At 53.7% G+C, this 16298-nt stretch overlaps 7 protein-coding genes across 7 annotated transcripts; 2 read left to right on the top strand and 5 right to left on the bottom strand.

Annotated features, from left to right (window-relative positions):
- Positions 1 to 13: 13 nt before the first annotated feature.
- On the bottom strand, positions 14 to 1609 carry CONPUDRAFT_112269 (NAD(P)-binding protein; the record flags this gene model as incomplete). Its single annotated transcript, XM_007776216.1, has 8 exons — positions 14 to 310; positions 378 to 456; positions 528 to 589; positions 651 to 858; positions 914 to 976; positions 1028 to 1067; positions 1121 to 1274; positions 1339 to 1609. The coding sequence occupies 8 exons, from the start codon at positions 1604 to 1606 to the stop codon at positions 117 to 119; spliced, it is 1068 nt and encodes a 355-aa protein (XP_007774406.1). The 3' UTR covers positions 14 to 116.
- Positions 1610 to 3099: 1490 nt separating this feature from the next.
- Positions 3100 to 3915, bottom strand: CONPUDRAFT_140074 (uncharacterized protein; the record flags this gene model as incomplete). The annotated part of the gene is made up of 5 exons (XM_007776243.1): positions 3100 to 3161; positions 3212 to 3331; positions 3392 to 3483; positions 3544 to 3814; positions 3870 to 3915. The coding sequence occupies 5 exons, from the start codon at positions 3910 to 3912 to the stop codon at positions 3100 to 3102; spliced, it is 588 nt and encodes a 195-aa protein (XP_007774433.1).
- Positions 3914 to 4524, bottom strand: CONPUDRAFT_140073 (uncharacterized protein). The gene has a single exon (XM_007776215.1). The coding sequence runs from the start codon at positions 4515 to 4517 to the stop codon at positions 4335 to 4337; it is 183 nt and encodes a 60-aa protein (XP_007774405.1). The 5' UTR covers positions 4518 to 4524; the 3' UTR covers positions 3914 to 4334.
- A 2994-nt stretch (positions 4525 to 7518) lies between these two features.
- On the bottom strand, positions 7519 to 9703 carry CONPUDRAFT_140072 (sugar transporter; the record flags this gene model as incomplete). The annotated part of the gene is made up of 10 exons (XM_007776214.1): positions 9343 to 9703; positions 9272 to 9291; positions 9113 to 9220; positions 8979 to 9064; positions 8907 to 8919; positions 8633 to 8854; positions 8211 to 8567; positions 8029 to 8145; positions 7825 to 7965; positions 7519 to 7705 (listed from the first exon to the last, which is right to left on the bottom strand). The coding sequence occupies exons 1-10, from the start codon at positions 9541 to 9543 to the stop codon at positions 7519 to 7521; spliced, it is 1452 nt and encodes a 483-aa protein (XP_007774404.1). The 5' UTR covers positions 9544 to 9703.
- A 1227-nt stretch (positions 9704 to 10930) lies between these two features.
- CONPUDRAFT_159157 (uncharacterized protein) lies at positions 10931 to 11965 on the bottom strand (the record flags this gene model as incomplete). The annotated part of the gene is made up of 5 exons (XM_007776241.1): positions 10931 to 10958; positions 11018 to 11115; positions 11179 to 11281; positions 11362 to 11573; positions 11645 to 11965. 5 exons carry the CDS (start codon positions 11963 to 11965, stop codon positions 10931 to 10933), a joined length of 762 nt encoding a protein of 253 aa, XP_007774431.1.
- Positions 11966 to 14083: 2118 nt separating this feature from the next.
- Positions 14084 to 15506, top strand: CONPUDRAFT_112255 (uncharacterized protein). The gene is made up of 4 exons (XM_007776213.1): positions 14084 to 14613; positions 14674 to 14728; positions 14784 to 14899; positions 14964 to 15506. Exons 1-4 carry the CDS (start codon positions 14267 to 14269, stop codon positions 15286 to 15288), a joined length of 843 nt encoding a protein of 280 aa, XP_007774403.1. The 5' UTR covers positions 14084 to 14266; the 3' UTR covers positions 15289 to 15506.
- Positions 15507 to 15820: 314 nt separating this feature from the next.
- CONPUDRAFT_159155 (uncharacterized protein) lies at positions 15821 to 16225 on the top strand (the record flags this gene model as incomplete). Its single annotated transcript, XM_007776212.1, has 1 exon — positions 15821 to 16225. One exon carries the CDS (start codon positions 15821 to 15823, stop codon positions 16223 to 16225), a length of 405 nt encoding a protein of 134 aa, XP_007774402.1.
- Between the last annotated feature and the right edge of the window lie 73 nt (positions 16226 to 16298).

The raw sequence follows: 16298 nt of genomic DNA, 5'->3' as shown, positions 1-16298 counted from the left end.
CCTTCAGAATGGGGGATTATACAGCGACATGGGTATATATACAGTTCAATCCTACTAGCTAGGCTAGATCATTATCCAACGAGTTTCGTCGACTTCTCTTGCATACCATTCCAAGATCACTTGGACTCCTCCTCCGGACCGGTGGTGTAGTGCGCGTCACCCCAGACGCCGTCCTCGAGGGCGACGTCGATGGCGGCGTGCATCGTCGAGAGCAGCGGCTCCCGCCTCGTGTGCACGGGGTCCCAGCCAAGCTTGGTCGTGATCCTGTCGGGGTTTGTGAACTGGTTGCCGCCGAGGAGAGACCAGCCATCTGGGAAGAGAGGCAGAGAAACGCGAGCATTAGCATGTGGCAGGGCGATAAGAAGATAGAACCTCACAGTTGCCCAGGGGGTCGACGACCTCGGACGGCATGGGGCGGGATCCGCCTTCCTTGATGAGGCCCTTCTTGAAGAGGTACTATATCGTAAGCAGCGTCAGTAAAACCACATATTCGAGGAGGATTTGAATGTATCAAGCGAATTACTCACGTCGCCCATGACCACGTTCCAGTCGTGGTACGTGACCTTTGGCTCGAGGGATCCCACGAAGTCTATCAAAAAAGAAGCGTGATCGTATCACTTCCAAGACAGGTTGATTTTAGATGGGCTCACAAAGACCCTCGGGGCCTTCGTCTGCCCTGCCCTCCATGGCGGCCTTGAACACCCGGTGCATGGCGTCTGCGCAGTCGAGAACGTGTACGTTGTTCATCGAGTTTGCGCCGGAGCCCCATGTGCCCGCGCGGCCTAGCTTCTTGGCCATGTCCATGAAGATGCGGAGCCAGATGGTGGTACGCTGGATGCCAGTGCCGACACCATATATCTGTGCGGATGGTTAGAGGAGACGCGTTTTAGCCAAGCACAAAAGGAGACCATACCTGCGCGGGGTAGACGATGATCGTCCGGACGGGGTTCTCTTTCCTCGAGCCCAGCTCAACGATCTGGAGTGCGAATGAGTATGACTCCTCTCAAGAGAACACTAAGTGACGTACGGGAATATCAGAGTCAAGATGAGTGTTGGTAGGAGTGCATCTGCGGACTCTGGGTGAGCGATCGACCGGAAAGATGCTAATAGGGGGACTCACGATTTGAGGTCCAAGCCGATATCCGACCACTCCTTGACGTGATCCACAGGCTCGCCCCGCGCGTTGTCGCTGACAATACCACAGCCAGAAGTGTGGATGTACAGAGGAGGGCTGCCTCCCGTCTTCGAGCGCTTATCCAGGCCAGCGATGGTCGCTAACAAACCGAGGGCATCCCCGGTCAGCGGTGCGTCGAGGCAAAAGCGGAATCACAGACTCACCCTTGACGCTCGGCGCGTGGTCCGAGCTCGCGACGTTGATGACGATGTCGGCCTTCTCGACCTCGCCCTGGATGATATCGTCGTCCTCGAGCGCGCCAGACACAATCGTGATGTTCTTGTAGATGGCCCTCAGCTTGTTGGTCTTCTCCTCCGTCGGGTTGCGCACGAGCGCACGGAGGTTAAAGTCGGGGTAGTCCTTGGCCAGCAGCTTCAGGAACTCCGAACCGAGATATCCAGTCGAGCCGAGGAAGAAGAGGGTCTGAGTCATGGTTTTCGAGAGAGTTGCAGAAAGTGGTGGGTGGATGAGCGGGCGAAGAGAAGTGCAGTGGGCTGCTGACTTCCTACCCGCAACGGGTGCGTGGATTATATATGTCTCTGTCGTTGATATGACACAGACCGCGTTTGAAGGATGTCAGGGACATCTCTACACGTTGCATGGCGTCTCCACGCAAAGCGAACGTTAAAGTCCGGAAAGGCGCAAGTGTCAAACATGGAGAGACATGCATGGATACATCCCCCGATTATCGTGGTAGTTTGAGATGTTAACGGGTGCACGCAGCCGTTATGCACACCAATCTATGCCTTCTTCGGATGCCTGTCGTGGCTCTCCCATCGATAATGTCGGAGATCCTGGACGCTATGGAAGCTGGGGCGACGTTTGGTGCATGTGTGAGGGTTCTGAAGTACATTTTTTCAAAAGACCCTGAAGTACCAAAACAAGCTAAGTTAGCCATCCGGGATCAGTAGCAACTGTCATCGACGCCGCCGCCTGCGCGACGCGAGCATCTTCTCACCATCTTGCCTGTGAGCCATCTCAAGCTTGCTTAAGTTGGTGTTGTCATTATTCGCTACGCCTGCTGGACTTGAAACGTGTCGGGACCTCTTTAGTAATGAATACTTACCCTGCTCGGATTACCATCCGCGCAACGTCTACCATAGCTCCTAGTGGTTGGAAAATCGAAGATCATTGATGTAGAGCTCTTTAGAGGTGAAACGCTTGGGACTAGGCTTGTAAAAGCCAACGAAAACTGTATAAGAGCCACAAAAATGTTTAGTCGAATCCACTGTTCTAGACTCGATATCCTTAATCCAGGATAGACCGGATTTACTAATATGATAACCGTCTGATGTGAATTCTTCAATGCATGCATTCATCCTGCCACACCCGTGACCAGGACATCCGATGCGAGTCGACCGGCTGGTCGTTGTTGACAGCGGTGTGGCGTCTTGCCATGAAACTAGGTTAACACGCGGCTTACCCTGCAATTGGATGGTAAGGATTCGACGCTCTGATTGCATACTGCACAAATCGCGAAGGTCATCCTTAACTTCGAAGGAAGGCATAAGCGTACGCATGAGAGGAAATCTGCACTAACTTTGAAGACGCTTACAACGTACCTAGTTTTCAGATCCTGGTATTCATCGTCAGCTCAGGGTCGCAAGGAGTTGGTCAGCGAATATAGGCGATTCTCCCTGATCACACGCCCTCAACAAGAAGTGGGCTGGCAGTTATCCGCCCGGCACGACCGTTTACGCTGCACACATACACATCGTATCACAGTCAGCATTTGACCAGGGTCGAGCTAATCAGACATCGAGAAGAGAACAAGCGATCGTCACGCGGCCGATGACCATGCCTGATTGAAGCGGCGTAATATGACCGAAAGTGAGGAAACACACCGAAATTCTTTTTCCGAGAAAAACATATCAAATTATCAAGTCCTTGTAACTCCAGAATCCCATATGAAACCACACTGCCCTTTAAAACCAGTTCCAATAGAGACCTTGTTGTGCGGCGACGAAATTCTCGTCCCAGGAGGCGCCTACAGACATCGTTAGAAAAAAGCTCACTCTAATGAACGGGGCAGCATACCGTCATTGTGCTTCGTGAAGGAGCTGTTCGCACTGGCAGGGTCCTCGACCGTGACGTTAGAAGAGACCCAGTAAACTGTGGCACTCGTTGAGGTTGTGTTGAGCGAGCCGCCCTCCCAAGCTTATGTGCGAAAGCGATCAGCGAGATGATTCGGACAGTCGAGTGGGTATATGCGCTCACTAGTGCAGTTCTGGCAGCGGAAGACCCACTTCCAGTACGTCTCATTGACGTATGTTCCGACGAGGCTGGTGATGACCGGACCATCGTAGAGCCTAGCATGATGTGCCACGATGTTAATATCACATGAACAGCATGTAGAAATGAGCACTCACGTCGGCAGCGTATATGAAGTAGCATAGCGAGGGCTGTATACGACATTCTCGCCGTAGGGCCACGCCACCAAGAGAAGGTTATCCAGCATCGTTCCACCGAGAGCAATGCCAACCCATTGCTGGGTTACTGGGGCAATAATCTCGCCCAGGAACTCATTGTCAACATTGATGGGCGGCAAAGCGAAGCCGACCGTCACGTTCTGGTCGGTGTAGCCCTCGAACACGATACCGTTGTCCGGGTCAGTGTAGGTGCTCGAGGTCTGAGCGAGAGCTACTTGGATGCCATCAGTGAGCTCAGGGGGATGCAGGATCGATGGTATACGCACCAGAGCCGCAAAGAGCAACAAGACCAAGGGCAGCGGTGAGCATGACTGTGGAGCTGTTGTGGTGAATGAAAGGACGCGCTGGAGGTCCCGTATTTATACGAGTTCATCACGTTAGCGATGAAACACTTCGGCGCGAAGCTGGATTGTTCCGTAAGCATGCAACATGATTTCACGATTTGGTTCTTTCGCCGCTTTGAGAATATCGAGGACGATGATCGGGGAAATGACTGAAGCGGGGCTCACGAGTGAGCCTTGCCCGTTGAATTGATCGTCCTCGGGACGAGGGAGCTATACCGTACCATTGGCTATCGCTGTGCCTCACGAACCAATACGCGTGTGGCAAATGAGTGCTTCAAGCGCTATAATTCGGCGCCCGAGGTGATTCTGACTGACCGGAAGACGACGACCGTGCGCTGGCTTCGCCCGAAGCCACATGGACCGAGTAAGTAACAGGGGAAGGAAGCATCATGTCCAGGGCATGAAGTACTTGCACAACTCCGCTGAGCGAAGAAAGGCGTCGCATGCTTGATCACGAGCGATAGCACCGCGGTTCACGGGCAAGCTTGCACTGACAAACGCGTTCACAGCTGGGCAAAGACACGGCCGCCGACTCCAACACGGTTGTTGCATTGAGCTCGGCGTCGTCATGTGCGAGTTCCAAGGATAAAGACGGTGTGTCAACCATCAGAACATTGGAGCATGGAGCAAAGAACAAACGAATTGAGCTTAAACTTGGTGGGAATGAGGAAGAGTTGTTTGTTCCAATGTTCGCCGCCGGCCAATGGCAGCGACACCTTTTCAAACTCAGCGCCTTTGCCTTTCAGAACCCGATCAGAGAACGCGGCGTGACGCCACTTCTGATGAGCCTCGAGCTCGAGGCAAATTCTGGGGAAGAGGCAATACTAGTCTGAACTTATTCACATCATTGCACACGAAAACAGATGCCACCATCTTTCAGCACGAAGTACACATGATTATCCGCTTGTTTGTGTTGCAGCCGTTGCGTTGCTACCGTGCGCTGAATTCGAACTTCTCATTTGCATCGTGACTCTCAGGCCTTTGTCCGACGGAAAGACTCAACAACCCACGTTCTATCGTACAAAACTCAAAAACTACACGACCGTGCTCCGCCGGCATGAGGCAAACGCGCAGCGCTTCCCTTGTTCGGCCTACTCCAAATATCGGAAGCCTTTGGGCATCCCGCCCTTCTTCTCAGGCTCGAGCCCTTGTTCTTCCGCGATGATTGTCCGATTCTGTGCTTTGAGAGCCAGGTGCATGCAGTAGCACAGCGCTATATGCACACCCGCGGACGAGATGCAGATGGCGTACGAGAAGCGGTAGCTCGGCCCCCACGTCGATGGCCAGATGTACCTGCCAATGTTATTCAGTTGGCCCACGACGGCCTCAGCCGTTGGCGTCCGAGCAGGAACGGCACTCACGAGCCAGAGACGTTCCCGAGCTGCGAGAAGGCGTTGATCAGCGCCAAGGACACCGCGCGCTTTGCGGGTGGTCTCGGGACGCTGTTGCTCATCCACGTATAGAAGATGATCAAGGCGGCGTATGTCTGCGCCATGAGGAACCTAGTTCACACATCCTTCAATACAGGTGAAGGCTTTGTAAGGCTAGGAACAACCCACAGGGACACGTATCGGGCGCCTTTATTCATTGTAGACAATGCTATGACGAAGCCAATGATTCCCGCCAACTCCGACCACAGGATGTATACGAAGCGCTTCTTCTTCTTGTCGGAGTGCCTGTCAATTGAGCCGGCGTAAGTATAGGCGATACAAGCCAATCGTCGGAAAGGAGTGTACGTACCGTGAGTAAAAGAACGCAAACACCGTGGCAAACATCCATGGTGGCGCGCAGAGCACCAAGCTAATGGTCGTGTCGTATCCCATCGTCGCACTGAGAGTTGGGAAATACTGGAAGAAAGATTGTGCCAATAGCTGGGCCAGGGCCGCAAACGCAAGCAGCCACACATGCCAGTCTGTCACGGCCATGCGCAGCCCCTGGAATGGTGTCACAGTCAGGTCTTCGGCCGTGAGTCCGTCTTTGGCCAAGTCCTCGTCCAAGCGGGACACCATGATCTCGCGCTCCTCGGGGGTGAGCCACCGATCGTTGTGAGGGTAGTCTGGAATTATAAAAACGGCGCAGATGGAAACGAAGATTGTGATGCTCCCTTCGATGTAGAACAGCCATCTATAGATTAATAGTCAGTTCACTGATTTTTGAAAGCAGAACAGATGCCTGACCTCCAAGCAGGTTTTCCGAGCACGCCTTGCATCTTTGCCAGAATCCCCGAGGCTATGAGAGCGCCCCAGCCATTACTAATCAAGCTTCCGCAATAAACGATCGTCGTGCGGAAAGCAATCTCCTCTCGCTTATACCACCGCGATATGAGATAAAATGCCCCGCAAAGGTACGTGGCCTCGACGAAGCCGACGAAGAAGCGGCAGAGCACCGCACCGACGTAGCTAAGGCAGAATTATAAACATGAGAAGAACCGCAAAGTGAGAGTCGTAGCTTACTTCTGGGTAATACCTAAGTCGATACTTGTCAGTCAACGGTCAGATCACCCATAAGGTTACGAAACTGACCTGTCAAGACCGAGATCAAACCCCATACCATCATCGAGCAAGGTAAGTAGAGCGACGGCCGTGATATCCAGTGAAGAAGCATGTTCCTAAGGACAAACATCACTACAAGAACCTCACATGCGAAGGAAAGACACGCACGAAGGAACTTGCATCAAGATGTACCCTACGAACAGAACAGACAGAACTGTGGCATATTGCTGATCCGTGAGATGTAAATCTTGCTGGAAGCCTTGCAGACGTGCAGCGCTTCAAATGATGTGTTTAGTACTATCGAACACTACCTAACGACGTGACGCCCACGTACCTCGCATTGTTTCTGTCAATCTAACGAAGGAACGAAGCTCACAGGGTTAGTAGCGGGGAGAAACTAGATCCGACGGAACTCACATAGTTCAAGATATAGATGAGCGTCAACACTAGAATTCGCAGATCCATCTTCCTGAGGACCCGCTTTTCGATTCTGGAGCGCCTCTCCTGTTCAGACGCAGCCTCCAAGTCAACGCCATCCGCCGTACGCCTGACCTCGACCGCCTCGACCGAGCCGCCCAGTTTTGAGTCCTTTTCGAGCGAAGACATTGCGCAGACCTGAAGGGGACCAGGATGTCTGAGGAAGGAAGCAAAGCAAAGCAGAGGTGCCACCGTCAATCCTATAAAACATCAGCAGGATGTTCTGTAAATATCCCAGGCAATACAGAATCTGAAAAAGAGTGGCAAGCGAGGCATCGTCAGTTGACCTCACACCTTAGCGCAGAGTGACATGCCGGTTGGAGAGACCGCGGCCAACACCACTACCCCCCTCCCTTTTCGCGAACAAGCTTCACCGCTCCAGGAGCGCCTGCGACAAGAATAGAACACACCGCGCAAACTTTGGCCTTTGCCGAGCACATAACGTAACTCAAAGCCTGGCTTAATGTCTTGATATTGAAGTTCCCGCCGGACCTGGCACTGCACACGTGAGTGAACTCGAATCATGTTACTCGTACATTTTCCCTGGAAGATAACCTTCCCGAGCCACCCCCGCCCTGCGCTAGGGCTTACAACCCGGTGATCTAGAGTAAATACCGGAATCCTCTCGTCGTCTGACCTTTCTCTGCCTCTTCCCTGTCGAACCGCTCGTTCAGCGACTTGAGGTGCAGCTTGAAGAAGTAGCACATGACGATGCTCAGGCCAGAGCATGCAATGCAGATCCCGTACGAGTAGCGGTACGTTGGACCCCATGTTGATGGCCAGATGTACCTAGACGAAACAGTAAAAGAAAAAGAATTGAGTTCGCCGCGTTCGTTCGACAGAAATAACCGAGGTACGCGGATGAAGATCACGCGTGGGGTAGGGTGTGGGGAAAGTGGGGTACTCACGAGCCCGCGATGTTTCCCAGCTGCGAAAAGGCGTTGATGAACGCGATCGAGACGGCCCGCCGGGAAGAAGGCCAGTAGAACGAGTTGCTCATCCATGAATAGAAGAGGATGAGTCCGGCGTAGGCCTGCGCCATCAGGAAGCTGGAGTGCCGCGAGGTAAGCTCTCCGTGACACGTGTGGTGGACGAAAGAAGAAAGCACGTACAGGGAGAAGTACCGAGCGCCGAGGTTCATCGTACTCATAGCGATGATGAAACCTATGATGCCCACAATCTCTGAGGCAGCCATGAAGTTGAAACGTGACTCGAACTTGTCCGAGAGTCTAATACCGGCATCAGCAAAAGGGACACGATCGATATGGAAAATCCCTGCCTAGAATAGAAAAACGCGAAGATAGCCGTGAAAACAAATGGTGGCGCACAGAGCAGAAGTGAGATAGTAGAGTTGTACCCCATCGTCGCGCTCAACGTAGGGAAGAACATGTTAAAGCTCAGAGCCATAGTCTGCGCCAACATCGCAAACGCGAACCACCACATCTTCCAGTCCGAAAAGGCGAGTTTGAGTCCATAAGTCTCGCCCTTTGGCTCAGGCGCAGACGTGGCAGCATCTTCCTGCATACGCTTGATCGCCAGCCGGCGTTCCGCATCGGAGAGCCCACGTGTGTTGTGTGGAAAGTCCGGCAGAATGAAAAGGGCACATATCGCGAAGAAGATTGTGAGACTGCCCTCGATATAGAACAGCCATCTATACAACAACGTTAATCCTGGACCCAGAAGCCGGTGTAGGTTACGAAGAGATCAAATGCCCACCTCCAAGCAGCTTTTCCGAGTGTCCCTTCCATATTATCTAGGATTCCCGCAGCAATGAGTGAGCCAAAAGCATTGCTGGTGATGTTGCCACAGTAAAGTATCGCGACACGGAGGCCGACCTCGTTCCTCTTGTACCACTTCGATATCAAGAACAATGAGCCGGGGAAGAAGGCGGCCTCAACGAAGCCGAGGAAGAACCGAGTAAGCAAAGCGCCGACAAAGCTGCAGCATTGGTCAGCCAACGAGGTAAGACCATTACGAGCAAAGATCGCACTCTTTCGAGATGCCTATCGATAGCATTATTAGGTCAACGTGCGGACGAGCGCGTTCTCAAAGCAGTACGCACCAGTCAAGATCGAGATCATCCCCCAGATCATCATGAATATCGGAAGGACAAGTGCCGGTCGTCCCGTCTTGTTCACAAACATGTTTCTGGAAAGTGGGTGAGGAAGGAAAACATTGTAACGGTGAACGACTTACGATGGTACTTGCATGATGATATAACCCACGTAAAGGATGGACAATAGACTGGCAAACTGGGTGTCATTCAAGTGAAGGTCGGTCTGAAGGCCGCGTAACCGAGCGGCGCTGAAGTGAGGTCAGACGATGTTAAACCCCAGGCGGCTGCGAACTACACACCTGGCGTTGTTGCGGTCGATCTTGGAGCAAGTCAGCACGAAGCAGCGCGAAGGGAAGTCGCTGGAGCTCACATAGTTCAAGATATAGATGATGACCAGAATGAACATCCGCGCATCCAGCTTCAGGAGCAATCGCCTCTCCAGCTTCTTACGAGCCTCCTTCCCTCCAAACTCGGCGTCAGGGTCCTCCGCGCCAGCACTCAGGCTCGCGTCGACGCTCTCCTTATCCTCGAATGTCTTTGGGTCTTCCTCTTTTTCGATCGAGGACGGCATCGTAGCAAGGGTCGTGGAGAGGTGGAAAAGTAGGAAATCGTGAAGACGAGAAAGGACTCTCCCGTGCGGAAGAGCTGGCCCGGCTGAGTAAGTTATTATACTGAACGCATACGTGCCCCCTGCCACATCTCCACTTACACCGGGTGGAGCATGGCCCGGGTCTCCGCCCGCTGGCTGTTGGTCGGGCTAATGTTGGGCAAGGGCGTCTGAGGTGAACGTTTCGTGAGAAGGCACGCGTATGCGGGGGGTAATCGCCAGAGCCGCGTGATCACGAGGGGTCATGGGCTTCCATGGGCGTTCTGTTTTCGAACGAGAGCGTGAATGATCCCGCGGGGAGGAACAAGCTCGGATGCTCGGAACCACTGATTGACAAGACGCTTCCGCTAAACATGAAGACCGAGACAGAGTGAGACGTCAAACTGAATGGTCTTGGCGTCGATGGACAGCGGTGTCAATGGCGATCCCCCATTCGTACTTTGGGAGCGTCGAGATGACGGTGTGCGGCGGGTCAGGGATTTGCATTCAGAAGAAATCAATAGCCAGAAGACAAGAGGACGTTCCTGGGCAAGGAGGGAGTGCAAGTTTGAGACGGTCGCCAGTGATGGTGGTCATGAGACAAAGCAAGATAAGCGTGCGCGCATGTGACCGTGCGCGTGATGTACCGTCACGTCCGCGCGCAACTCCGCGTCTCTTACTCTCTTCCTCCGGTCGCAGTCTTGCGACTTTCTATCAGATACCTAAGTGCTTGTCTCTTGTTCTGTTCGTTTTGAAGGAGCCATCATGCTCGACATAAAGACACCACTCCCCTTTTAAAGTCATATCTCAAAGTCCCATGCCCACTCCGGGACACTAACAATATCATGTACGATCTCCTGAGCTAGGTCCTGCCCTTCCAAGCCGCGCTTCCATCTTGCAAGACACATGCGAGTCACGGTACGCATATAGCGTACGAATCTGCGCTAATACCCCTGCTAATCTGCCTCCGTCCCTGCGTTCACCCTCAACTAGAAGACATCCACGCGCTAGGTCAAAAACGTCAACGTTGAATTAGCGTATACTTAGCCCATCGTTCGTCCTACCACGAAACGATTGTGGGCACAAGCCATATTACCACCTCTACGTGTTCTATGAGATCACATCTTCGCGGAATGCAGGCTGCTGCGTGTGAATGGAGACCCTATCCGGAGGAAAGCAGCTCGAAGAGGCCAATCTTTTGTCGTGAGTAACACTCACTATTGGCATCTCGCGTCACGTCAACGTACACTAATACACAAGTACTTCCATTCCGCAGTGCAATGCACCAAAAAAACATTGAAGTTCTTGCTATATATACATTCATACATATCCCCGACTCCCAGACAAGACGAAACTCGATTCAAAGCCAAACTTAGTTGATGGCCAAGCTGTACTGCGTGCTGTCGCGAGAAGGTCAGCATCTCCCCCGGACACCCACAAACACTCGCAGGATACTCACGTGGTCAAAGTAGCATCGGAGCCGCTGGTCGGCTCGGTGCCCCCCTGCGCGGTGGTGAGGTACTGCGAGGAGCTGAGGCCCTCGTTGTCAATCAGGTACTGTCCCGCCGTCCGTCAGCCCCTCTATCATCCCATCCCGTATACGCGCGATACGAGGCTCACCTGGAAGAACGCGTACAGGTCGCCGCTGAAGCTCGTGATGTCGCCGCTCGTGGGGAGGAACGAATACACCGCGTTCGAGCCGTTCGAGCCCGAGTACAGGTTCCTGTTACATTCGCATTCGCGTTCGCGTTCATGCTCGCGTTCAGCCTCGACGCTCGCATGCGGGAGAAAAGGGCAACGCACCAGGTGTAGGAGCCGATGGTGATGTCGCTCGCGATGGGCGTCGGCGAGCCGTCCGAACCGTACGTGGCCGAGATCGGGCCGGCGTTGTAGTTGGCCATCCAAACCATGATCTCATACGCGGCGGAGCCGCCCGAAGTCGCGCTCGTGAACGTGTCGTACGCGACGTCGGCGACGATCGTGCCCGAGTAGGCGTACGACCAGTCCCAGGTTGTCTGTCTCGTCCAAAGCCAAACAAAACGCCCTCGTCAACCTCGCTCCGAGGAACGAACGCTAGAGTACGTACGGGCATGCTCGATATCGTGCTCAGCTGCACATTTATGCCCTCGTTGAGCTGGATGTTCGAGAAGCTCTTCACGCTGCTGCCGCCCGTCCACGTCCAAGTCGTCGTCCACGCAATGTCGCTCCCGCTCTGCGACGTGATCTGCGAGCACTGGCTGCCCGACGTCGCGTCTGACTCACCCCACAGATCCGTGAGCAGCTCGTAGTTGCCCGCGGTGACTGTGTCGTACTGCCCGCAAACCTGGCTCGTGTCAACGCGCTTGAGCAAGGCCGGGGAGGCGAGGGCGAAGGGCACGAGGGCGAGCACGCTGGAGAGAGACTTCATGGCTGCTGCTGGGGTTGCTAGGTCGCTGGTCGCTGGTGAGGTTGATTCGGGAACCTTGGCTGAGGTCTGGGGATAGCGGTTTGTCGTGCCCTTTATATACCTTCGGGTTGCTCTGTGACAGGCTTTTTGGCCAGGGTACATTGCAACCTCACTTCATTTACGGATTGAGTGTGTGTTGCCTTGCACCTGTGAATGGTCTCAATGTTCGGAGAAATGTGCCATAAGGTCGCTTCCTAAGTTTATCCTTGGGTTTTCCGACTGCTGAAGCTACTTTCTGCAGGCATAGAAGCTACAGTACGTCCTTCTTGATTTACACAGTAAACCGTGCCTGATAGAAAGCTAGCGCTGCCAGCAAGCCATCAGCTCGGCGCTAGGTATCCGCATTCGTGACATAGACCCAGGCGCCTTTTCTATGCGACAAGAGGCAGAGTCTACGGAAAGGCAGGAAAGGATGAACCAGCTGCGCGTCGGCTTGTTCTCAACATCACCCATGCGGTAGACATGGGGACCGGGCGGCCCGCCAACCCAAGAACCCGTGCTCCGACAACCGCACTTTCAAGTCAATTTACGTTCATGTTTTCCCCAGGCCAACACAAGGCCAGCGTTGCGACGACGCCAGGCGCAGACCGGGTCCCTTCAGCTGCCAGGCACACGAAGCAGTTTATTTCCCCATAGGTCCCCTCAGAACCTCTCAGAACTCAATACACCTTCTAGGTCCTCCAAGGTCGCGCGTCTCATGGGTCGGAAACAGCGCAACGTTAGGATACTTTTGATTAAAATCCCGCGTTTCATCGTGTCAACAGTCTAAAGACGAGAAATTCCCGCTCATCGCTCGCATCCTCAAAGAAACATGGGTCTTGGCGGCCCGAATGTTTCGCTAGGCGATCTAATCTTTCTATTAGGCGCGCGTCTACCGTGTCGCCGTCTTTTGACTCCCATTTCTACCTCTGACTTCTCTGTTTTCTTCTCCCCCTGCTCATCAGCATGGGTGGATGCAACCACATCTAAGTACGTATCATCCAGTCTTGAACCCACTCATTTACCTTCTCAACCCGTTTCAGGTGTATGACCGCTGTGTCTATACACCCCGGCGCGTTCGTTGCTCTTATAAGCCAACCCGCTTAGCCACTGCTACCTGTGGAGGGCGAAGCTCCAGGTCCGGTCGAGACCTATCCTCGTCAAATACTAACCGATACTTTCTCCAGTGATGATAGGTCCTCGATCGTGTCTCTCCCTCGCTTTGCCACGTACAACAGCAGCAGCCAAAATCGCCATGCCTTGTGCCCACCGTTTTCCCCTCCTTGCGGTAATTTATAGCCTTTGCCCTCTTCGTTCATAATCCCCCCCTACACTTGTACTTCTATAATCGCCGTATGATTCTTACCTCTGAGTCATGTTTAGCATATGGTAGCCATCCCTCCGTTACATACGGTCACCAGGCCACTATGTCCAATACCTCACACTTCTATCAAGTTCAGCCGTCCTCATCGGACACCGTTTTTCCTCTCTCTAGGGCTTCCGTCACATAACACACTGCAAGGTAGTATGGCCAGGATTGGGATTTGGGCAGGCGTAAGGTCCGTTCATGTCTTGGTGCTCTGTAAAGGTATCATTCTGTAGCCTGAGGGTAACTTTTGTGCTTAGACGTAATTAATCACCTAGCCAGTTTTGGTTCATCCCCGCCTACATTTCACCGCTCTAGACAGTGACTGGTGGCGTACTCTCAATCAGGAAACCGCTTCTCAGCTTTCGACCTTCACCCCGCCCCTATCTTTGTAAACGTGCTCCATGATGAAGTGAACGCAACACTTAGTACGCCTCTTGGTACGCCTATAACCGCAATCTCGCAGTCAAACTAAAGCTTGATTAGCACAGATTCTAAAGCGCCTTGGATAGTCCTTCCCTCGCGTATACCGATGATCGTCACGTGGGGCGGAACCAAATAATGCGCAACGCGAGCTACGAATGATGTGCTCTTGTGTATCATTCTGAGGGCGTCCTCGAGCATTTCGAATACTGTGTTGCGCCCAAGCTGTTCTAAACTTGGACTCACTCCGAGCCTCGGGCTCACAAAGCAAAGTGGCTCAACGATGTCAGCTCAAAAGTCGGTATTACCCACCGGGCTCGGAGCAGGAACTTGTTCTCACTGGGCGACCCTCGAACGCTTCGGTGCAGCGCTCCCAGATTCACCTGGGGACCGGGGAATGACACACCATTGCGGAAAGACATATAAAGGCTGCCGTCTCTGGGCCCTGAGTCCTCCTTCATCCTGATCCAGCACCTTTATAATCCACCCACACTATGGCTGTCGAAACCCTCTCCCCTCGTGATGTCCCTACTACGCTGAACTATCATGTCCCCCTCCCGGACGGCGAAGGTCCCTACCGATACGTCGACGAGCCCCCGGAAGGTGTACCCAGCTTCAACACCGCTACCGAGCCGCATGACGTGGTGATCCACGACGTACGTGGGAAGGAGGATACGATCGGTCTCGACAAGACCGGCTTTCAATACGTCCGTCACGTCAGCAAGGAGAAGCTGTTCACAGACGAGGACGCGATCAAGACGCAGTACTACAAGGAAGTTGAGGAGCTTTTGAAGACGCACGCGGGTGCCAAGAGGGTCTTTATCTTCGACCACACCATTAGGTATGAGCCGTTGTTGTAGCTTCGGATGTATCAAGCGTCCAGAACTCACTGGATGGATAGGCGGTCCCCGTCGCAAGACAGTCTTGAACCCTCGAAAGTACAAAGGGGACCTGCGGTCAGTAAGAACAGCACGCTCACTGGCAATGCACTAATTACCACACTGTCGATAGCACTTAGTCCATGTCGACCAGACGGATGTGGCCGCCTTCAACCGTGTACGCGATCACCTGGGCGCGGATGCCGAACGTCTCTTGAAGGGACGCTTCCGCATCATTAATGTTTGGAGGTGAGAGTCCTTACTCTGAACCTGATGATATCCCAGGAACGCCATGCTAACGCACAGTACACAGGCCTATCGAGAACAACGTCGCCCACAACCCCCTCGCGCTGGCGGACTTCTACTCTGTCGACTACGACAAGGACCTCGTCTCGTCGCGCTTGATCTATCCTAACAAGGTCGGATACACTTTCGTCGTGAAGCACAACCCTGCGCACAGGTGGCATTACCTCGCGGATCAGTCCCCCGAGGAGGTTGCACTGATCAAGTGCTTTGACTCCGACTACAGCAAGGCGCGCTTGACTCCCCACACTGCTTTCAAGGACTCTACCAGTCCTACCGACGCTCCTCACAGACAGTCCATCGAAGTCAGGGCTTTGGTGTTTGACACTGAGTAGGCGGCTGAGGTATGATCTTTTACAAGCCCAGATCGTAGTATGTTTAGAGAAGTTTTGAACTACACTTGCTGTACATTATGGTATGTCGTGCATGCGGTCTGATAATATACATAGCGCTGGGGTCACCTGGACCTCACAAAGGCCGAGCCTAATTAGGATGTAGAAAATGATCGGAGTTCCGGCTAGTTAGGCTAATGAATACATTATTCTCACTCACCTCAGGTACCTTCGGTTCTTTTGCCTTGAATGGAATATAGACTGTTTCTGGAAAGACTCGGCAATGCCAGGCACGGAGTCCAGGAGTTTGACTAAGTCCCTTCATCAGTCGGATCTCTCCGAATCCCTCCCACGCCCCGTTCCAGCGACAAAGCCCTTTGTTCGCCGTTGCCCGCCCCACTCCCGCCGCCGCCCTCCCGCCGTTCCCTCCGCCCTCGCTTAGTCATTGAATCCCGCCGCCTTTTCTTAGCAACGTCATCAATATCACGTATGTACGCTCGGTTATTATTGTAATTAGCCCGTTCCCCCGAATTTGATGACATGTCCTTCCTTTCCGGCTGTCCCCGATCCGATCCTTCCGGTTCCCTCTCGCTTCCGCTTCTTCCTTCCCTCCCCCCTCCTCCCCCCCCTCGTCGTCGTCCCCACCGTCTTCGCCGTCCTCGCCGTCCTCGCCGTCCCTGCCCTCCCCAGTCTCCTCGTCAACGGTCATCGCATGCCGCCCGGACCCCTCCACCGCTTTTCGCGCCTACCCTCGCAATGGAGCGCCCGCCTCAGCCCCAACATGGCCTCTAGGCTCCCAACCTCCATCCTCCCGCCTGTCTCTCCCTTCCCCCGTCCCTCGCCATCACCTCCACCTGTCTCTCGCACCCACGTCCTCCTCGCGCGTGGCTCACCACTGTGTATCCCCTCCTTCAATGCCCGGGCAACCATTTTCACCTGACTTCGCGGACCACCGCCCTTCGGCCTGGCCTCTCCCTCCCTCCCTCGTCCTTCGCCACATCTATCTGCCTTCG

Source organism: Coniophora puteana, assembly GCF_000271625.1.
Source record: "Coniophora puteana RWD-64-598 SS2 unplaced genomic scaffold CONPUscaffold_16, whole genome shotgun sequence".
Classification (NCBI taxonomy): Eukaryota; Fungi; Basidiomycota; class Agaricomycetes; order Boletales; family Coniophoraceae; genus Coniophora; species Coniophora puteana.
The sequence above is the reverse complement of the archived record's forward strand: the minus strand, read 5'-3'. Positions and strand labels throughout refer to the sequence as shown.